General features: G+C 41.9%; 1 protein-coding gene across 3 annotated transcripts in view; it reads left to right on the forward strand.

Annotated features, from left to right (window-relative positions):
* Positions 1-16122, forward strand: part of PELI1 (pellino E3 ubiquitin protein ligase 1) — a 43022-nt gene extending 26900 nt beyond the window's left edge. For all 3 annotated transcript variants that reach the window (XM_015622629.3, XM_015622626.3, XM_015622627.3), the window contains 6 exons: positions 8086-8230; positions 8473-8602; positions 10150-10251; positions 12234-12431; positions 12547-12735; positions 13702-16122. In XM_015622629.3, coding sequence (XP_015478115.1) covers positions 8160-8230; positions 8473-8602; positions 10150-10251; positions 12234-12431; positions 12547-12735; positions 13702-14268 — 1257 coding nt within the window. In that variant the 5' untranslated portion in view covers positions 8086-8159 and the 3' untranslated portion in view covers positions 14269-16122. The remainder of the gene's footprint in view (positions 1-8085; positions 8231-8472; positions 8603-10149; positions 10252-12233; positions 12432-12546; positions 12736-13701) is intronic.
* Positions 16123-23072: the final 6950 nt, after the last annotated feature.

The raw sequence follows: 23072 nt of genomic DNA on the forward strand, positions 1-23072 counted from the left end.
AGATGGGGGGCAAGGGGGTTCAGACTGCGTGTAAATGGAGCAGGTTAACTGGTGAAGAACTTTCTCAGCTAATTAAGGATACAGATAATATTGCAGTGACAGCTTTAAAATAGACACCTTGTGCTAAAAGACAAATGTTTTTGGCTTCCCACACGCAGTCTGAATTACATCATTTATAACCCGTAGGAGGTTATCGTGGTTTCCTCAGAGGAGAATCAGCTGCTACTTTTCATAACTGAAAAAAATTCTGGGCTATTTCTTTTTCCAAGGGAATATTTTCAGAATTGATTTTTGTCAGTCTGTTGGAGTGGATCATTATTGATTACATAAATCTTCCAGGTTTAATACACCCAACCACATTCTCATGTCATCAGTAGCAGTTCAGAATAAGAGAACTGAAGTTAGCAGAGGTTGATTGAAATCAGGTCCCTGTGCTTAGATAGTTTGGGTTTTTTCAGTCTTCTGAAGAGGAATGCTATTTTTGAGTACTATCATAAAGTGCAGGTTTTCATATAGGTGCCTATAATAGAAGTCTTGTTCTAAAACACTACCCTTGCTCATTGAGCAAGGTTCCTTGTCCTCAAGGCACTGTTCCTGTCTTTCCTGAGATTACTGAGAACTTCTCAGACTTTCTTCTGAGGCTGGAACAGAACTTGAAGCAGAATGCTAGATGCCAATTCAATCAAAACGGCTGTTTCTTAGATTGGACAAAATTAGCTGTGGCCTTAGAGCAAAACAGTAGATTTTCTCTTGTCTGTCAAGTTAATGCCCCTTTCAAAGTGTCTACAGACAATGGTTTTTTGTGTGTGTATGTGCTCTGACTCTGGCATGACTTGTTTCTAGGATGACCAGCCCACTCATGGCAGGTGTCCATGGTAAAAAGATGCTTTTTTTCTGTTTATGACAATAAAAAACTTCTCTATTGAGATTTTACAGATGTTCTCAAGGCATAGTAGTAGATAGCTGTTGTATTGGTTTATGCTTGGTGTTGTGTGCGGGATCAACTCCCTGCTCACTTCAGAGCTTGGCCTCATTGTCTTGTTTTTGATGTCTTGTTTTTGTCTTGCTTTCATATCATAAGACACTTGTGTGTGTGTAGTGGATGACTAAGCTTATTCTGAGTTACAAAGGAAAAGGTGTACAGTACGGACCAAGGAAATAATAAACCATGCTGAGGCAAAAGGCTGGACTGATACTGCACACTCCCAAGGCTTATTCTTAGGGACTTTTGATGCTGAAAAACTCCCTTTTCTATGAATAAGAAAATGAATTTTCCTTCCTTAGAAAGGTAGTGTATGGCTATTGATTTAAAGTGATAGGCATTTAAGTTGCACTATATGCCTCACTGTGCCACCCCTGTGCATCTGTAGTGAAGGATGCAAGCTGTATACAGGATGTAGCTAATCTCAAAAGTGGAGTCTAAAACCTTCTGATGTTAAAATGGTGCAGGTGTGTGTGGGAAGGAAACGTGAGCTTGTTTTTGACTGGAAACTGGGAGAAGTATTAAAACCATGGTTGATAAACATGCTCTTTTTAGCCAGTGATCACTTCAGTAAAAACTATTTAAATACATGCTTACAAAACAATTAATAGGAAAAACAGTTAATGGAGAAAAATTTTCCAGTGGTGAAAGTTACTTCACCCATCACTTAGAAGAAATTGATTTTTCAACCTTTGTCTCAGCTTTCAGAAACATGGTGATGAGAGGAGCTGACTCCTTGTTGCTTGCACCAGTGATGATCAGTAACATTATTGATATTTTTTGTGAAACATGGCAACCTGGGCTTGGTGGGAGAACATACTCAAATATGCAGTCAGTCTGTTGGGAATTACTGTGGGGATTTGGGTTGTTTTTTTCATCTTTCTTTCTTACTTTTTTTTTCCTTCTCTCTTTACTTACTGCTGCCTTCTCCTTCCATGCTTGCAAATATCTTCATCTTGAGAGACTAGTATTCTGTACAGCTTGTTAGTGTCTCACAGTGACTTTAACGTTAGTATTCTGGTTGTTTAAATCTGAAAATCAAGATTTTTCCTTTGAAGTGGTGAGATGTAACCATAGAAGAGAATATGCAGTGCTGAAATACTGTATATATATTCAGAGGATGTTGGTTTCTGATCTTGCAGTCGCAGGAGACTTACCCAGTGGGAAATGGAGTGATAAAGAGCTTAAATGTGTAGGTGGATGTTGGCAAACTTGGGTCCTACTTGTGTATTGTCAGGTATTGTCACACTATTCAATGTGAATTGTTTGTTTGCAGCATGGAGTTTTAAATCCAAGTAAAGCTGTAGACACTAACCTGTAAATCCTGAGGGATAAGGATAAAATCTTGTTTCATTGGTAATGGAGTTACTTACAATTTCTGTCTAACTGGTCAAAAGTGCACCTAAAGTGCATATTCTAGTTGCTTGATAGAATTGTGTGGTCTTCCTAAAATTAATTGTATTCCTGGAATAATTTAGACTGGAAGGTTGTCCGGTGTAGTCCCTGGACTCAGAATGGGACTGGACTGCCTTTGATCAAACTGATCAGGGCCACATGCAGCTGATCACCAAGGATGGAGATCTCATAGCCTCTGTGGATTGAGGATTTTTCCCTCCCATAATAGCTAATCAGGATTTTCTGTGTTGTGTCTTGTTTGTTGCCTCTTGTTCTGTCACTGCATACTTCTCAAAAGGACTAGATTCCATTTTGTCCCTATTCCCACTGGTTTAGCACAGAATTGCTGAGGGAAGAGCTGGATGTGAGAATTGCAAGGATAGTCAGTGCAGAACTGCAAATAGTAAAAAAAATAAAAACACTGACAGATAAAATGTCTTGTGCTTTATTTCTAAAAGAAAAAAAAATCCAAACATTAAAATATGTAGATATAGAACATAAATATAATATAAAAAGGAAGGGGAAAATTCCCATTTTTTGCATCTGAATCAGCATATTTTTATTTTAATATATTCACTGACAGAGGACTTCTTTCTATACTATGAAAGTGGTTTTCTATGCAGTATTTTAGAAAAGGGCTAGTCTGGCACTAGCTACAGTTGCTAGCAGCCTATAATGCTGGCTCTGTGTTTAGAAAATGACGGTAATTTATTACAAAGAGACTTTTATTCTAGTATTTTTAGCTTGCAGCCGAGTGTTTAATGAATCTCTGCTTGGGCTCATTGAATTTATGTTCTCCCCTCCCCCCACCCCATTTTAACCATTAAGATACTGCTGTTCTTGCTGCAATTCCAGAAGCTGTACTTGGTCTACAAAATAGCAAACTTAATTCACAAGGTGCTGTGCCTTACTCAAACAAAATCTGAAGACTTGCTGAAGCAAGTAGAGACTGGTTGTGAGTGAGTCTCATGACCAGGAGAGGCAGCTGAATGGTTGCAGGTGACTGGTTAAGCTAGAGCTGATATTTCAAAACCAAGTGAAATTAATCTGTCTCTGTCCATGGAAAATGATGTGCTCAATGAAAGTTAGCTCTTAACCTCACATACTCTGAAGTGCTGTATGGGAGGTCTTCCCAGGGGATAGTCTGGATTCAGGGACCAGTATTTGCATGAGACAGGAGAGACTATGGTAGGACTTTTCCTTCTACTGGAATGGAGTCAGGAATCTGTGGCTTGCTTTCTCAGCTATAGCAGTCTTCTTTGAAATACTCACTAAGTACACACTTCAGTGAGTACTAGAGAGCAGGAAGGTCTGTAAGAAACCAGACCTTACTTTCCTCAAACAAATTTTAAATGCTTTTCTAAGCTCAGTTGTTGTCACTTTGCAGTCCTTCAAAACAGTTGCATGTGAGCATTGAGCATTGAACTTTCTGCTGCCCCCAGAGGAACCAGTGTTAAGAATAAAAAGGTATTACCTGCTGATGAGTTCTTCCTGTTCCAGTTTCCTATTTTTGATACTGAAGGATTTTAACTGCTACCCATTGTGGTCTGGGGCTAACCACAAACAATTGTGCCTGCCTTTAGCCATGGGAGTTGTTTTACTCTCAAAATCTTTTCAAATCCATAATACAGGACTGTGCAAAGGTAGGCATTTTCAGGCTTCGGTCTCTTCTCTTTGGCAGAAGCAGAGATCTTGACATGAAATGTTTGCTGCTGCCACTTCTATGATTTTTGGAAGAACATTGGATGAGATGAGATCTTGTAATTGACATCTTATTCCTTATGAGTACTTGAAGGTACTTGGAGGAGTTTAGAAGAGTCTTGTTCAGAGCTTGCTCCATTGAAGCCTGTTCCACTGATGTCTGGAAACACTGCTGCAAAAAGCAGCAGAAATGTAATTTGCTTGTTTTGTTCAAACTGTTGGTTCCTTAGCTATATACTGGCCCTTCAGAGCCAAGCTGTCTTTTCAATTAGGCTTTTTGAAGAAAACTAGTACTCCAGGAATAAAATACTGGTTAGGTTATACTACAAGAGAGGGCCCATTATATATTTTGGTGGATCCTTTTCTTCTACTCTGCAGTGTTCCTTCAACTAAGTTCTTCACTCAGCTTTAAATGATCCATAAGCCTGCTTTGTTTCAGGAGTGGAGATGTTATCCCATGGCAGATCAGGCTCATCTTCACTGGGACAACACTTGAGTTTTATTTGGAGACATTAAATTTCCCTTGGGCTGATCTTCAGGAGTCACTGGAAGGATATAATTGATCTTTGTTATTTCTGGGAACAAAAATATTTTCCTTTTGGGTACAGTGCAGCAGGCCAATCACACTGGAAGAGAAGTAGTGTGTATGTTGGACTGATTATTTTAGGAGTGCTGAATCTTGTATGTGCTTGAGTTAAGGTAACCTAGGGGTGTAGCAGTTGTGAAAGTGGTGTTTGAAGCTCATAAAGGTTCTGAGATGCATTAGAAAAAAAATTAAGTTCAAACATTCCAGACAGACTTTTCAAAGTCTGATGATGAGCAGGATGTGTTATTAATGATGGCTCTAGGTGTCTATTGCTCAAGTCTTCCTGAAGTCTAGTAAGAAGTGGATTTCCACCACATGCAAAATAAACTTGAGTGGATTTCTTTAAATGTAAAGCAAAAGAAAATGTTTTGAAGAGGAACTGAGCAATAGATGTGGGACATCTTTCCTTATACTCAGATTTTCTGTATAACTCCCGGTATTGCTGAAGTCTGTCCCTGGGAACTGCTGACCCCTTTTATCATTTCTGCACAGTTCTCTGGTCACTTGTGCAGGTAAAGCATTAGAGTCTCCTTTAACTGTTCAGGTGTTATTTTCATGAGCCTTTGAAGTTGACTTAGACAGAGACATGTATTCTTACAGTTTTCCATTAAAAATGTTCACTTGGATAAATGGAGGAAGAGGAGAAGCTGCACCAAACCTGTTCTTGTACTAATGGCTAAAGTTATTTAAAATGTTTGCCTTCCCACTTTCTCTGAGTGAAAGGATTAGCTCTTTAACACAGTAATATGGGGTTATACTGTTCAAATCTTTGCTTACCGTGTCATGGTGTTTCCTAGTCCTATGTTGATTCATTACAGACACTGCTGTAGTTTCATGGCAGTATTTCTTGTGAGTTGTTAAATGTGAAGGCAGAGGACAACCATTGGCCAAAATGTAATTAGTTGTCTCTGAAGAAGATTGAATTGCAGGGGAGGGGCTGTTAAGAAGATCAGTATTCAAGCAGAAAATAAGTTATCCATAAGGGGGGACATGAGAAGATGAGCTCTTTCAGAAGACAATTGTGCAAGCAAATAAAATGCAAGAAGATCTTAAAATAAAGCAAGAAATGCTGAAGTTGATTGTAAAAATAATTCATAGAAAATATATCCTTATTTTTATATACAGATAAATCATGAAGATTTATACTCCATAAGCAGAAATACTTCAGAGGGGAAATGAGTCTAAAGAACTGAGCACTGTGAAACACTAGGATCTATACAGTTCGGTATTAATGTCAGTAAAAGTGCCCTGAGGTGTGTTCACAGGCACAAAGTTTCGTGTGTGGTGCTCCAAAGCAGGGTGTGATGCCAGGAGGCAAGGAGGGTCCTGGAATGAAAATTATAAACACAGTTAATGTTGTGGGGCTCTCTTTATCAAATGGGGCATTCTCCACTTCAATGTGTTGTGACCGCTGGCATCATTTAAGGTCACATTTTCATGTGTTAAGTTTGCTTTAGTGTCTTCATTTTAGAATTCTAAAGGTAAAACCTACAACAGTGAGTAACCTGACAATCCCAGGGGAGTTACTGCTACACTTGGGTCAGCAATCCAGAAATGCTTTGGAGCAAACTACATTCCTTGACTCTCTTCTGTGCCAATGCCACTGTTCCTGTGGGACAGGGGGAGACTGTTGGATCAGTAAAATTCACTTTCAGCACCAACTGAGTGATGGGTACCCTAAGGCTTGAACCAGGACAGCTGCCAAGTGGAAGTCCTCACTGCTTCCCAGGCAGCAGAAATAGCTTGGTGTCACTGTTCTGGAGATGGGACACAGGCATGTCACAGCAGTGTCTTTATATGTATTAAAGGCTTATTATTGCAATGTGCTTATCTCTCAGTGGGCCAGGGCACTGTTGTAATATTGTGTGTGCTAGCCACAAAGACAAGCTGCAGTTAACTTGTTTCAAGCACTATGAAATCTACAGTACTCAGACTTGAAAAAAAAGAAGAGATTTGGAAAATAATGAGAAATGAAAGGAGAAACTAAAAGATTTATATTTATTCTCCTGGTTGTGTTCTGCAGGCATCATAGCAAATGCTCTGGGGACAGTGTGATGTCTTTGCCTGTATTAATGAGAAGCCATCCCAAATATGTGGAATAGCATGAAGGAGCAAACTGGAGATTTTAGAGAGTACTGTGAGCTGATTGCAGATGGCAATCAACATATGCATGCTGAATATGAGCTTGTAGATTTGACAAAACATGTTGAAGGCCAAACTTCTCTGTGGCGGAGCAAAGACTGGGAGAGGGTGTAGAGATAAGGTCAGTAAAGGGATATTTGCATCAGCTTCTGAACAAATGTGAGCAGGCTGTCAAGCACTGCCACATCCTTTTCTTTGTTCTTACAACATAACATGGGGATAGATAAAATCTGCATGATGACATCTCTTCTGCTAATAATCACAGTCTAGTCAAGGTGGAAGAAAGTGGAGATACAGCACTGTAGTTGTGATCAAAGATGATGACAGGATTCAAAAAGTGCTGTGTGGGTCAAAAAGTGCATTTGCACAGAAGGCAGAATGTTAACCATCAGTACCAAAAAAGGTTAGCAGCTCTTGGAGTTGGTATGAAAACTCACCTGGAAGGACCAAGGGAATGTTCTTATTTCTGTTAAAGAAAGCCTCAAACAGGCTCTCATCAGCTTTATTCTTTATCAAGCACTTTATCAAGTGCTCTGCTGGGTAGGCTTTCTCTAGAGGAAGGTCAGACATGAGCTGCATAGGTCAAAAGTGTCTGGAAATGCTACTAATGAGAAGCTGTAAAAAATATAATATGAACTGTTCCTCAAAGCAGAAGTCTGAGTAAAAAATGTACTTCAGGACTGTTTCCATTAGGAGTTACATGGAATTCCCTCAGGAAATCTCTTTATAACAGATGTTTATATCGCTTCTGTCTCTGGATAAACATGAGAGATCACACTGCACACCCTAAACTTTTATGGTAGGCTCAATATCAAATTGTCATACAACTTCCTTCCATATGCAAATCCAGAAAATTCTTGGAAAGCTCTGAATTAGACACTTCTAATGAAAACTCCTGCCTCTGCAGCTAATGGGCTGGTCTTGATTTGTGTTTTTTTTCCTTTAAATTTAATGCCTATCTGGCTTTATTTTTCAACAGCTGAATGAAATATAATAAATGAAGCTATGTGTCATTTATTCTAAAAACTAGCATGGAGGAAAACAAGTGTGGATGTTTTAAGGCCATAGTGGAATTTTCCAAACTAATTTTTTGGTGATCTGGCAGTTCTTCAAGGCAATTCAGTCTTAATTTGTGTGGTTTTATATATATGTTTTTAAAAATTATTTCAGGCAAAACCAAAACAAAATGTTGTACCTAAGGTATCAGATTGGTGTGCAAGTTTGTGTAATTGGAGTAGAGTATTTTCTTTTACACTTAATTTTGGTTTTATTTTTACAGGAAATAATGAAAAAAGTGTGCCACAACTCTTGATCAGAGACCTGAAGTTTGAGAAGAAGTCATTAGCTAAGCTCATGTTTTCTCCTGATCAAGAAAATCATCCATCAAAAGCACCAGTCAAATATGGTGAATTGATTGTATTGGGGTAAGTGTTTGTGTGTAAGAGTCTGATGGTTTTCTGTGCTGGAATCCTGTGGGTATGTTTCAATATTGTGTTAATCAATTCTTGGATTTAAATGTGATTAATTGAAAATCTGTAATTAGTAACACTATACTAATTGAGAATACCTGGTGCTTGGAATGAAAGTTCTTGTGGGTCTGTATCTCATGGGAAACTAAGTAATACACAAATGATTGATTTTGTTCTTTTTCTGTGCTTTATGATAGGTACAATGGGTCTCTCCCAAATGGAGATAGAGGAAGAAGGAAAAGTAGGTTTGCTTTATTTAAAAGGCCCAAGGCAAATGGGGTGAAACCCAGCACTGTGCACATTGCCTGTACCCCTCAAGCAGCAAAGGTAAGCTCCATTTCTCCCTTCAAGTATGTCTGATTTCTCCTTGTGCCATATAAAGAACTGTTAGGAAATGATTTAAACAGCATAAATATCTGACTATGAAAAGAATGGTTTGTGTTTATCCAAAGTTCTTTAGTACCTGTCAGGGTTAGCAAAAAACAATTCAGCAAAGATTTGGTGCATAGTCCTTGCCATGGCCAGGAAAAAAAGAAATAGTTTTGAAACATGAATGTTCTGGGCACAGGCTAGTTATATAAAAATCTTCATATTCTGTTTTCCTTCCAAACTTAGTACAGATATCTGTTCTAGACTTTGTGGTTTTGCACTCACTCTGCTTCAGGGCTAACTTTGTTTGATGTACATCTGGCTTTTAAATGATCCTTTGGCAAAGCTCCACATGCACTTGGTGTTCCATCCAGTGGGTAGGAATTCCCCAGGGATCAGGACAGGTGGGTTTTGCAGGGCATGTTTCACAGGGCTTGTAATCAGAGTTCCCATTCAGAAGCAGGAAAGGAAGAGCTTAGGCCCTGAAGTTGAACTGTATTTCATGTCAAAGCTAACACATCATAGTTAAGGTATTACCATGAAATATTGTGGCTATTCAAGTGTGTGTGCAATTGTGTTCAATAACTAATGGAGCATTTCTACTAAAACAATGGAATTTGAGGATGCTTAGTGGTTGTTTAGAAACTTTAGTGACAAGATCAGGTCTTTAAACAAATCTGGTAGTGTTAAGTGTTTGACTCCCAGAATACCTTGACACCTAAGGATCTTGATTCTAAATTCAGGGAAAGGTATAAAGTATTCTGAAATCAGAAGCATTTTTCTACTGAAATTCTTGTAATCGAGCTACATTTGTAGCTCTGTGAAAAGAATAATTATTTTTGCAAATTTTTTATGGTCTGGTAAGTGCTGTTTAGCAGCACTTTTAGAAGTGTTTGTTAGTTCTTAGAAGGTAATTGCAGAATGAACATCTAGACTAACAAACAAGCCTTTGCTACAACTTCTGCAACCTATGTTGAGTTTCTCTGTTTTACACTATTTACCACCATCTTTTAATCTATGTATCTTAAACTAGTCATTACTGATTTTAGTATTAACTCAAATCCTGTTTTTAGAATGAAGTCCCTAAGTTTTTGTCCTCACTTTGCTGTTAGCCAGGTTCACACTGAGATGGCCATGAAGGTGTTACATTCAGTTTTAGCCTTTGCATTTGGTTGTTTTGTCCTTTTGTGTTCAGGCCAATATTGCCTTAACACAAAATATGACTAATAATATGCCCTGATAATGTTTATTTAGTTTTGCAGCATGTGGTGAAGAGACCAGTTTGGTCTGTTGCTGAATCAATCCTGCAGCTTTTTTTTAGTGGCCAGGACTGGGGTTTGTGGAGTTGAACTGCAGGTGTGTCATTAACTACCATCTGCCTTAATGCATTAAGTAGCACAAGAGGCTGGTGCATATATATATATATATATATTTAGGCTGCTTTGCTGCTGTATACTGTAGAATTATTGTGCACTGGTTCTATAATATTTGGTATTTTTCTTTAGGCAATAAGTAATAAGGACCAACACAGCATATCTTACACTTTGTCTCGGGCCCAGACAGTAGTAGTTGAATATACTCATGACAGCAACACAGATATGTTCCAGGTATGTGAAATAAATGTGTAAGTGTGTTCTCATTTTTGGTAGTTTCAAACAAGGCAGCATCTCAGCAGGCTTTTTCCTTCAGACCCAGAAGTTTGTGTGTGTCAGTTTCTGCACTCACTATTCAAAGCAATTTAATTCTGTTCATTCCAAAGGCTATCCTGTGAACAAGTGTGTGTGTCTATACATCTCTTTTAGTCTTGGGCAAAGGTGAAAGTTGGGGGGGTTTGTGACTAATGCACAAGATTATGGTTTTGCCCTTGATTGCTGGTCTGCAAGTCACATAATCTGTCTCCTAGTCCCTCCTTACAAAATGAAGAATAAAGGGCACCATTCTCTTTAAGCACTTGTAATTGCCAGAAGCAAAGTTCCAAAGGGATTTGGGATCAGCCAGTTGGAGACAGGGTAGAAGAAATACAGTGTGGAAACACAGGAAAGCTTTTGGCACAACTAATATGAAAAATACTCTGAACTTCATTAAGCAAACCCAGAAATGTCTAAAGCACTAGACAATGTGAAGAGAGGAGCCTCAGTGCTGATGATGGCAGTTCACAACTTCACTGCAGTTCCTGTGTGTATGAGAAGGGACCACAAACACATCTGCAGCTGTGGTGTGCCCTCATATCTTATAATTGTTTCCTGTTTTTCTCAAAAGGAAGGGGTTTGTTTTGGGGTTCTTTTTAATGTGTGCTTTGTTCTCTCTGATTCCCAGACTCTGATCTTGCATAGCTTTTTTTTTTCTCCTTGTTGTTGCCACTAGTTTATGGCAAGGAGTTTTGCTGTCACAGCATTTAGCTGTGACGCCACTGCAGGATCTAAGGAGGTGGCAGGTGTTGGGAAGTGGTGGAGGAAGCTGCTTTGCAACTGCAAATACTTACAACAGAGCAAAAGGACTGTAATGAAATCACTGCAGCATAAGCTGATGTCTGTGTGAGTGTTCTCTCTTCAGGCATGCTCTGGCATGTGCTGCTCTGAAATCGCCTCTGGCAGTCCCCATGTACTCACAGGTTATCCTACCTAAGAAGCAGTAGAAAAATAAATTCTGACAAAGCAGTTTTACTCTCATGAAAGTTCCCCTGCCCTCACCAAAAAAACACCTCAAGCTTTTGGGTCTCTTGCTCAGCAGTTAATCGGTCTTAATATAGCCACCTTTTTTCAAAGACTGAGAGCTCTGGAAGTGAGAGTAGTAGTGTGTAAGGGGGCTTTAAACCAAGCTATGTGAATGTTTGGGAAAGGATTATTACTTTTGTTTGCAAGGAAAAGTACAAGATAAGTTGACTGGAAAAGCAGGGATACCTGAGTTCTATCAAACTCAGTATAGTTGTGTGGGACTGCAAAACTCATAGTTCCCTGCAGACAGAAAAGGAGGTACAGCTACCAGGAAAAGCTGATTGTACTCAGATGTTACATTGTTGTGTTGTGAGTGTGTAAATGTAGCCCCTCTCCACCACAGCCACCTGGTACCTGGCCTTTCACAAAAGCTTTGCTGCTTCTCAGTGCCTGCCAGAGCTGAAGAGACAGCTCATGTAATCTGATTTTCATACAGCTATACATTGACTTAGTCTGGCACCATTCAGAATGTTCTGGGCAATAAAAAGTGACTGCATGTCACTGTTCTTCCCTCTAACTGCTGTTCTCTGGCTGTTTTGGTGCCCCTGCAGCTGGTCTGCCTGACCTGAGTGTAACCTCTCTGATGAAAAGGCCTTCAATGGGAAATCATCTCAGAACTGACTTAATTACATCATTTTATTTCTCCTTCCTTAATTTGGCTGTACCCAGCTTTCAGAATAACTTTGATCTTTTGGAGGCAGAAAAATTCATCAATTCAAATGAAGCTTTAGAAACCTAAATTAATAGACTGGTGGACAGGAATGCTTTAAACTGTAATGTTTTTTGTATCATTGCTTTTAATTGCTTTGAATTTGAATAGTCCTTGACCCAAAGACAAACCTCTGACCAGTTTTTTTTTTTAAATGCTTTTCCAGATTGGTCGGTCAACGGAGAGTCCTATAGACTTTGTAGTAACAGATACAGTTCCTGGGAGTCAGAGTAATTCAGATACACAATCTGTGCAGAGCACAATATCAAGGTTTGCCTGCAGAATCATATGTGAACGTAACCCTCCCTTTACAGCAAGAATATATGCTGCAGGATTTGACTCCTCAAAAAACATTTTTCTTGGGGTAAGGGAATTTTTTTCTTTTAACACTGAAAGCTAAGTGCAGGTTTATTTTTTAAACTAACTCATAATTCCACTTCAGCCAAATTAAAGGTTCTCATTGATGTGATTTCTTTTAGGAGAAAGCTGCAAAATGGAAGACATCAGATGGGCAAATGGATGGACTAACAACAAATGGAGTTCTTGTTATGCACCCTCGAAATGGATTCACAGAAGACTCCAAGCCAGGGGTGTGGAGAGAGATTTCTGTGTGTGGGAATGTGTTCAGCCTCCGTGAAACCAGATCAGCTCAACAGAGGGGAAAAATGGTGAGAGGAGTGACCAGTGTTTTATGCAACCTGTTTAAAATGGTGCAGCCATGAGGGCTACAGTTTGGGCACAGAGCTGGAATCTGCTGGAGTTCCATGCAGTTGTCACCTCTGCAGTTAGCTGCACTGCTTTTTATGTGTCTGTGTGCACAAAAGTGTCTTACTCAACCTGAATAACTGACTGAGTTTATCTGCAAACTAGTACTTCATTGCACATCTAGGCTGCTCTCCTAAATAGAGCTCCCAGTCTACTCTGTATTTCTGCAAACTCTCCTAGGCTGCTGCACATTCTACAAGTATTTTCCTGGTTCTCCCTTGTGAGTTTATGCTTTTAGGTTTTCCCACTTTTCCTTTTTTATAGAATAATGAAGAATACTTATAATTTTATTGGTATTCATTTCCATGTTGGCATTCTGAGTTTTCCCTCTTGTTTCCAAAGCTTTGGGGACATTTCCTGGAGATATTTGGGTTTGGTGTGACTTGGGATGTTTCATCAAAAAGAAATGCTACATTGCACATTTTAAGTGGCATATTTAGCTAGAAGTGCTAATGGGATGAGGGGAAAGCCATATGTAAAGGGGTGTTTTAAGAAAACAGTCTAAAATATGATGGAGAACTAAAACAGTCTTGTGATACTCCTTGAGGAATTTCAAGTAACATAGTTGGGAGCGCTATAGGGATGGAATAGGGAGTTGTTGCGATGGGAGAGGAGCTTTTCTTGACTCACTGTGGTCTATTTTAATGCACACATTAATCTCTTAAGGTGTTGGGATGGGGTTTTTCCAAAAAATAAAAAAAAATAGGCAGAGAGAAGCTGATACTGGGCTCTCTGTGGGTGTCTTGTGGAGACAGAAGCTGCTTGAAAGTTTGATGGCTCTTCCAGGCAGATTTGTATTGTGGAAGTGCACGTTGTTAGTCTTCAGAGACCCTTAGGTGACAGCTGTCTGTGTCTGTGTCCATGTGAAGGTTGAGAACGAGACGAACCAGCTGCAGGACGGCTCCCTGATCGACCTGTGCGGGGCGACGCTGCTGTGGCGCACGGCCGAGGGGCTCTCGCGCACGCCGACCGTCAAGCACCTGGAGGCTCTGAGGCAGGAGATCAACGCAGCCAGGCCCCAGTGCCCCGTGGGCTTCAACACCCTGGCCTTCCCCAGCATGAAGAGAAAAGATGTCGTAGATGAAAAGCAGCCGTGGGTGTACCTGAACTGCGGCCACGTGCACGGCTACCACAACTGGGGGAACAAAGAGGAGAGGGACGGCAAGGACCGCGAGTGCCCCATGTGCCGCTCCGTCGGCCCCTACGTGCCTCTGTGGCTCGGGTGTGAAGCGGGATTTTATGTGGATGCCGGACCTCCAACTCATGCATTCAGCCCGTGTGGACACGTGTGCTCAGAAAAGACAACTGCATATTGGTCCCAAATTCCTCTTCCTCACGGTACTCACACTTTTCACGCAGCCTGTCCCTTCTGTGCGCATCAGCTGGCTGGTGAGCAGGGTTACATCAGGCTCATTTTCCAAGGGCCTCTCGACTAACACAGGTGTTCCCAAGGACTGCAGTAAACTGATAAGCTAAGCGATTCTCATTTTTAAACCAACTGTTTTTCGTATTCTCTGGGCTTTGCTGGTTTGCATTAAGATGAAGAATTTTTTGGTTTTTTTGTTACAACAGCTAAATCCCTCTTTATTGAGAAAAGTCTGGAAATAGAAGAAATGGGGGGAGAAGGGGGAGACATCCTGCTTTTTTTAGTTAATAACTACTTCTGAAGAGGTGAAGAAAGTGTTGTAGAGTGAACTTCAATGCCTTCGGTTTAATGGTTTTTGAATCACGTGCCCACAGTGTTTGAAAGGTGTTTCATTCTTTTTGTATATGGAGGGTAAATAGTTCAAAGAACATTAGTTTACAGCTTGGATGCAAACATTGTAAAATATAACATGTATATTAACTCTTTTCTATTTATCTTTATTACTGAAAATATTTAGAATGTTTAGAGAGTAGCATGGTCATAGTGTGTTACATCCAGCAATTGGATGTGTAGAGTAGTTCTGGATGGAGAAGAACGTGGGATGAAAACGGTAGAAAAATCTTTTAATCTAAAATACTGAGTTCTTAGAATAGTTAAAATGCTTTTTAAACAAAGCTAATGCAAATTATGATGGCATAAAGTTGTGCTTTAACCGTGTTGAAAGGTAGCTAAGAAGGACTTCTTAAAACGTCTTTTTGGTAGGACTGTACTTAAGATCTGGTTATGAGGAGAATATTTACCAGACTCTTCGAATATGCAACTTAGTCTAGATTAAGGATTTTTTTCTCCCTTCACGCTAACACTTCTCTTTATTTAGCATTAGTGACATTTGTGAGGGTTTTTCCAGTGTTAAACATGAACAGACCAGAGAGATGAGGCTTGTTCTGTTCCTTGCTGTTTAGGGGTGGGGGAGGGACAAGGGGAGAGGTGGATGCCTGTGTGTGGGGAGCAGTTTGTGACTTGGCCACAGTCCCAGCGTGAGGGGGCTGTGTCAGCTGGATGCCGACAGGTGGAGGGGGCTCAGGCCTGGCTTTTGCCCCTCTGCCAGGTGCAGATGCTCATCTGGGCCACATGTGGAACAGAGGTGGAGCCTGGCAGCCAGGGGATGTGTACCTGTGTCCCTGCATCCTCAGGCAGCTGGGCACAGCTGGCAATCTGTTGGGAGAGCTGGGGCTGGGCTGGGCTCACACCCTCAGCGTCAGATGCTGCCGTGGGCTCTGGTTTCTGGTCTCTCTGTGCTCTCCCCTTCCTCCTCCTTCCCCTCTGTATCTACCAGAAAAGACCAGTGCACTACATGCAGCTCTGCTGCCAGCCCACTGTGCTTCATGGCAACCTGACGATTTTAGGATTGATTTGAACTTTTTCGGCCAGCTTCGTACTTTTTTTTTTTTAAAAAAAAAATATGTACTGTATAATTGACAGTAACAAATTTCTGTACTTTATAGCAAAGCTTTCATTTTTCTTTTGAAGCTGTTCTAAAATTTTCTTTGTTTAAAGAGACCTGTGTTGCTTAGATGTCATGAATTACTTACTTTGACTGTCAATTCTTTCTCCATTTTTAAAAAGAAATTATATATATTGTTTGGTTCACTCAGGAAATGCATGTGTCAGGAAACCTGTACTATAAGTTGAGTTAGCTGTCATGGACAAGTAACTGCTGTTACTCCCTTTCCATAGAAATATAACTGATTTTTGACATTTTCCAGATTATATGCATTAAGTAATGAAACTTATGCAGCAAGAAATCCCTGTATTGTAGTTGTTCTAATCATCTTATTCAAACTATAGTATACTGTAGTTTTAATTTTTATTTGCAAATTAATTTATTTAAACTACGTGAGTAAACACTTTTCAAAAACAGAAATTCTGGGACTCTGGCTTTGTTTCCAAGAGATGGGAAAGGTGGCTGGGGGTGGCCCTTCAGTTGTCACCTCAGGTGTCTCTCTGTTCTGCACATGTGGATTAAGAGCACAGAGAAGCAGCAGCTGTAAAGACCTTGGATGTTTTCCCTGGTCATGGCTTTGAATGGCTCCTTTCGGATGTGTCCTCTCAATGTGTTTTATATTTAACTCTGTGTTAAAGGTGAGTTTGTTGTTTAAAAGACACAGTTAAATGAGTAAGTTACAAATGCTGATATGTAAGCAAAAACTGAACTAAATGTGTGGGCTTTTTGAAAATGACAAGAACTCTTGATTCTATCTTCCACAAAGTCTAATGGACACTTCTCTGGTCCTGATCTTGTTGACTATAGGAACATGACTAAAGGACACAATGACAGCTACAAAGCAGTATGAGTAACACAGAGCTGAACTGTGAGCACAGAAGGAGCACAGGATGGTAGGAGGAATATGGGAAGTGGTGTTGGAGGCCCAGCTGGAGGCTGCTGTGGAGCCAGGGGTGCAGTTGGGTACATTTGGAACTACAGAGCGGAAGAAGAGAGGGTCATGCCCAACATGCAGCCCTTGTTAAGGCTCATCCCCATTTAAGATGATACATTATGTTTACACTGTACTTCTCTACCCCACTCCTTACCCCCCATAAAAAGACATCCCAGACAAAGGTGTCTGAGCAGAACTGGCTGTGTCCCTGGTGAGTGTTAGGCTAAGGTCACTCTTCAGTCTGCCCCACATTCTGGTGTTTTGTACTTTTCTTCACCCAAGTTGAGCTTGTTAATCCCCTTTTAAGAAGAGCAGAACATGGGCACTCAAACACTTGAGAGAGGGAAATCCTACTGTCAAAGGCAGCATAGCAATGGTTGAGTAGTTTGAGGAGCAAGTTCCAACACCAACAACAGCACCTCTGACTCTGGTACCCTGTTTGAGTTTCCTCAGGCTTGTGTTCTTTGATAAACAATTGCAATAGTCCTCTGTAAATGGTAAAGTGTATTTCAGATTAAAAGTACTCAAACAGATGACTGGAGCACTCTGAACTTTAAGGCAAATCCTTTTGAACAAATTTTGGTGCTGCAAGAGGTGGCACCTTGCTGGCTTCAAGACAATCACAGCTCCACTTGTGACAGCCTAAAGCAGCCCCTTGCAGCTGCAAAGACCCAGCCCCAGGTGAACTCTGTGGCTTTCACCTGCTTTTAAAGGTTTGCTGGGCTGGCAAGAAGCATTGGTGGTGCAAGCAGCAGATGGGACAGGACTATTCCCTGGAATACCACTGCAGGTATAAGGACCTAATAAGGGAATGAATGGGAAAATGACATTTAGTGTAGGTACTTTTCTTAAAGTTTAGTGAAGCCCTGCAGAATTGCCTCTGGAAATGAGCAGCCAGTCTTCTGGTTTGTGTGTGGCTGCCCTGTTCTGTGCAGTGTGTAAAGCAGGTGATTTAATGAACTAATTTGCCTTTCAGCTGTAGGAAATTGCATGGATTTAACACTGCTGGAAGGCAGCAGCTGGCTAATAAAGCCCTTTTGTTTTATGTTTTTTTTCCCCAAAGCAGAAGTGGGGCAGCACAGGGTGCTGGCAGGAGGGCAGGAGCATGGACAGGAAGGTTGCTGTGACTTTCCTTGGGGAGAACAGAGTGTTCTGTTGCTGACTCAGCCACTGGGTTGGAGCAGCCCCACGAGTGCCTGGTGTGGCCCTGAGCAGTGTGGTGCAGGCTGGGGATGAGGCCTTCCCATCCCAGCTGTGCTGGGCTGGGCTTGCTGCACCTGCAGGAATGAGCCTGGCCTTCTGGAAGGTTTAACATGAAGTCACCTCAGGAGACTCCTGTGTTGGAAAGTGCTCTGCAAATCCCATAACGATCCTTCCATGGCAAGCTTGATCTCCTTCTGAAATGACACTTTCCAGACTCAATTCTAAAAATACATTTCCAGTTTGCAATATAAATCTACCCTGATGACTACAGCTACTTGCGTGCTGTCTTTCAGCCCAGATTAGGCCTGGTTGCTGTTGAATTAGACCAGATTTTGTGGTCCTCATCTTGGCTCATCCCTTTCTGTAAAAACACTGGCAGAGCTAGTCTATTTTTAATTGTAGCACTCGGCTTTAACATAAGGGCTGTGATCATCCTAGAGATGCAGTTTCTAAGGCTCTTCTGTGACTGTAGCAGATCTCTTGTACCCGCACTGTTGTGCATGCTGTAAAGAAGATCTGGGAAAGCATCTCTGCAGGAGCTATGATGGTTCCTGTGCCTTGGATCAGGGACTCCTTGTCAAGTGCAGGGGCAGCAGCAGTCCTGTCCCTTCCCAGGTGCTGCTTCCAGGGCAGCAGCAGGAGCTCAGGTGCCTGTTTTCTCCTGGAGAACAGCTCTCTACATCACTGTACTGTTGGGAGGCAGTATCCCATGGTAACGTGGATGGTGCCACAAGCTGAGCTGGGGAAACACTGATGGGTGCTACTGCAGCAGGAGCAGCCAGCTCCTTCAGTTCTGCTGCTTCTCTGGCCTGAAAGCAAAAGGGGGCAGATTTAAAGAGCAGAAAAAATGGTTTTTTATCCCCTCAAGCCTAAGGTGCTGCCTCTGTGAGAGCAGCCATGCCAAACCCAGCTTCGGGGAACTGCAGCAGGACCAGTGGCCTCGGACATGCCTGAGGCTGGGATCAGGTGCAGCATTAGGGAATGGCATTAGTGTAAACCCCAGTGCCTGAATCTTTATGTTCCTGCCTTGGGCTCCCCTGAGCTGCTGCTGCCCATCTTCCCTGTGCCTTCCAGCCCTGGCAATGCAGCCCATTCTGCAGTCACAGTGAGCAGGTGCTGGCAGAAGCAGGTCCTGTTTGCCTTGCCCAGCACAAGCCCTTGTGGGATCAGGTAAAGCATCGCCTGGGGCTGCAGTCCTCGAGGCTAAGCTCCAGGGAAGATGAGTAACCAGAGGCAAAGTGCCAGCTCTGGCAGTCAGGAGCTCCCTGCCCACTCCCTGCCACTCTTGGGTTTGCTGCTGTTGTGCCCAGCTCTCAGTCCTTGTCCTACAGCCCCTCTTGCAGGGCTGGCAGGAGGGGATGGGAACCAGCACCAACATCACTCTGCTGGGTGTGGTGTTTACCTGGCTCTGCTGGTGAGGATGTATTTGAGGCAGCAGCAAAGCATCATCAAATCCTGTGTTCTGCCAGCCCTGCTGAGAGCCCATTGCTCCAGTGCAGGGATATTTCATTGGAGTAAGAATGACCTCAGGATCAACTCAAAGAAGGACTACCCTGTTACAAATGCAACTTCTCTGCAATTTGGCAATGTCTGCAATATTGTAATGTTTTTATTTTGAATACTTTTACTGATTTAGTGTCGCTAAAGAGCTCTGAGGCAGGAGTAAATTATTAATCTGTTCTGACTTCCTTCCTTTACCTCATCTACATCTGTAGTACGAGTTCTGTGCTGAGATCGCTACTGGAGATCTGCTGCCTTCCAGAAAAACAATGAGCTTGGAGTTCTTTGGACTTAGAACTCATGCCAGAATGGTCTATTTTTCCTTTTTGTAGTGGAAAGGTCTCCTGAAAATGTTTCCCCTCTTCCAGCCCCGGCTTGCCACATGCCAGACTCCTGAGGATTCTCTCTGAACACTGCACGGAGTGTGAGCAGCACAGAGAGAGGAGAGAGGACATGGTAGCTCACATTGTCAGTCAGATTTGAGTGTGGTTAAATACAGTTAAACCAGTGGGAAAAGCTTTTTTATCTGTGTTTTCTTTGCTACTCACTCCCAAGATTCTGTGTGCTTATTTATACAATTGTCTTGACCATGATATTTGTTTCTGCTTCAACAACATCCACCAAAGAAAAAAAAAATTAAATTCAGTTCTCTGTGCAAATGTTTTATATGAAAGTTTCTCAATTGTGTTTGCTGTGATTATGCCTGTCCTTAAGTGATGTTATTAAAATATGTGACTTTTAATCCATTGACCCATGTTGGCTGGACCCAGGCTCTGCAGAATGTATTTTGAGGTGTTTTTGGTCACCTAGTTTGCAGCCTAGGTAGCGTTTCCCTTCAGTCTGTCCTGGAAAATGCTGGAAAAGAAGCTGGTTAAGGGTGAGGGAAGAACAGTGGCTTTCCTGGGCTCTTGGGAAACAGCTCATCAAAGTTGAGTCTTGTGTAAATCCTGTCTCTGGGCTGAAGGGATCTATTTCTTTCCCTGGATCATGCTCAGATTCCAAGCACCTCCCACTTCTCAGCTCTCTGTAAAATAACTTTTTAATATAACCATCTTACAATTGGGATCTACCACTGTCATTCCCTTTGGTTGGCTGCAGTTTAGGAGCTGGATGAACACGAAGCCTTCAGTGCTTCCATATCTACATTTCTCCAAAACAATATTTTTAGCTGATCCCAGAAGATTTGAAACAAAACAAATGCATGCAGTGATATTCTAAACTTGCCTGGATGCAAAGCTAAAAACTGCAGCTTGCTGTCATGTGCTTGATGAAAGGAATTGAGTCAACTCATCCTTTCCAAAAATCCCATGCTTTTTTTTTTTTTTTTTGTGCTGTTGTGTGGGAGGAGGAGAGAATTAGTTATTCAGTGGAATGAGGACAATTAAAAGCAAATGCAGCTTCCAGCGATGCCATCATCTGTTCAGTTTGCCCTGAGCAACACAGAGGCAGCCTGGCTTTTTAATTGGCCCTTTTCCCTTCTGTCCTGTGCTTCCCATTGGCACAGGGGCTGGCAGTTTCCATAGGACTGTGATGCAGGTGTACCCATTCTAGTTTTGCCAGGACAATCCCCTGAGTTGTGACCTCAAAGGAGCTGAAAGTCTCTAAAGTGCTGTGGGTTGAGAGGTCACGGTCTCTCCTGCCCAGCTGGTCTTTCCCTGGAGTGCTGCTCTGTAATGGGGACATGTTCATGGGTCCCACCCCAGGATGAAGCCGTGCTGACACCTGTGACCACTGCTGGAGGATAAATGTTGCCTGAGATGGGTCACAGGGATATGGCCTTCCCACAGTTCTGTGGTCACAGTGGCCCCCTGGACACAGCTGGGCCCAGGCTCTGCACAGCAAAGCTGTTGAAGCAGCTTGCTGTGCTTTTGAAGGGGAGCTAAAGCAAGCAGCAGACCTTTAAATGCCACATAACCACCCAGGCCTTGGATGTTTAATGCTTTTTCACTTTTTCATGATAAAAGTGGATGCAGAGCAGCTTTCCTGAGGAGCCAGGATCAGCAGTGCCAACGACGTCGGCTCCACCATGGCTCCAGGGGCTTTCAGTGTTACTCAGCGTTTTTTGCCAGCGTCACTCGTTATCGCTTGGAAATCTCACTCCACCTGTTCTGGAGCAGGAGCAGCAGAAGGTGTGTTGAAGCACCTTTGGGCAATGATGAATCATGCTCATGACAAAGTCCTTGGCAGCTCCTGGCCGCTGCCTGCCAGAGAAAGCCGTCACCGGAGCAGGCTCAGTGCCTCTGCGGAATGGGGGTTTGCCTGGAGCCCGTGCCAGCCCTAAAGCAAAAAAAACCCAAACAACAACCCATCCCTTCTGGCCCTACACCAATATTGCTAAATAAACATTATTTCAACAGTGTAGTGTTTTCCATATCATAGAGGCCTAGGAGTAGTGTTCTTCACAACAGCATAAATATATTTATAGCCCATGTGTGTCTGCATTTTGTTACACTTTTAACTTCATAGGCTGATGGTTAATAAAGCCAGGCTCTATTTATGCTTCTGCAGCAAAAAATATGTTGAATAGTATCATGCAAGAGGCTTAGGCTCTGCAGGCCCCAAACAGTCTTTCAGACTGTAATTTAGTGGCTCATTCACAGAATAGAAGGATAAAAGTGGTATATCTGAGGTTGGCTTCCCCAGGGTACAGCAAAGAAAGAGGAAAGCAGCTATGGGAGTGCCCAGGATGGGGCATATTTAACCCACCTTTGCTCTTGGTACTCAAAAAAATCAATGTGTCTGGAGTTCCTGTACTATTTAAAAAAAAACAACCAAAAACCAACCAAACAACAAATCAAAGCTCACAGGTTGCATTAAAGAAGTTTTTTGCAAGTTTGAGATGCAAGTTTCTTTGCACCAGCTGATTTAAAAATATGTTGTTCGTTATGTAACCACAGATGCATGCAAGGTCCTCTCCTTCATTCATCTGCCCTGTGGCAGGGTCAGTTCTACCCAAATACTTCTTCCAAGTGTTTAACATGCTTAATCTTTGAAAATCTGCAATAATGGACACTCCACCACATCTCCAGGCAGCCTGGTCTATGGTTCAGTTATAGAACTCATAAACTCAGATCTAGTATAAAATTGTAGAACTCATAAAGTTGTATCTACTAAAGTAAACTGAGGAGCAAGTTTGGACCAAATATCTACCTACTGTTTGGAGTTTGCTTTCTTAAGGAAAAAGAAGCAACTCAAAGCAGAAGCTTTTGTATTCCAGGCACTTTCTGCAGAGTTTGGAAATAAAGCAAAAAAGCAACTTCCTGTAAAATGTCTCAATCGGCACCTTCCCCTGTGTGACATTGAATGAACTTGTCCAATAAATAGACCTGGAACAAAAAAAAATAGGAGGAAAGGTGCCTGCAAAGCCCTACACCTCTGATATTCATTTTATTAAAATTTAACGAGGAGCTATTAATAATGAATGCAGACAGGAAGATGGGAGAACAGCAGTGGAATGGCCTCGAGATTCCTCGTTAGCCAGATTTCTCTACAGAGCTGGGAAAGAGAAGGGCAGCTTTCAAAGGATGAGAGGGCTCCTGTGAAGAACAGCTGGAAGCAGCAGTCTGCAGCAGGGTCTGTGGGCTATGTACATTGGTGGGAGAGTATTTTAAGTGGTTTTTTTCATTAAAAGCTGAACTGGGGGTGAGTTGTATGCATGTCCTGTAAGGAAAAGATGCTCCTGGATTCCAATGCCTTGAGTATAGCGTGGGGAATTGGGGTCATTTCCTCACTG

This window comes from Parus major, chromosome 3 (assembly GCF_001522545.3).
Source record: "Parus major isolate Abel chromosome 3, Parus_major1.1, whole genome shotgun sequence".
Lineage (NCBI taxonomy): Eukaryota > Metazoa > Chordata > Aves > Passeriformes > Paridae > Parus > Parus major.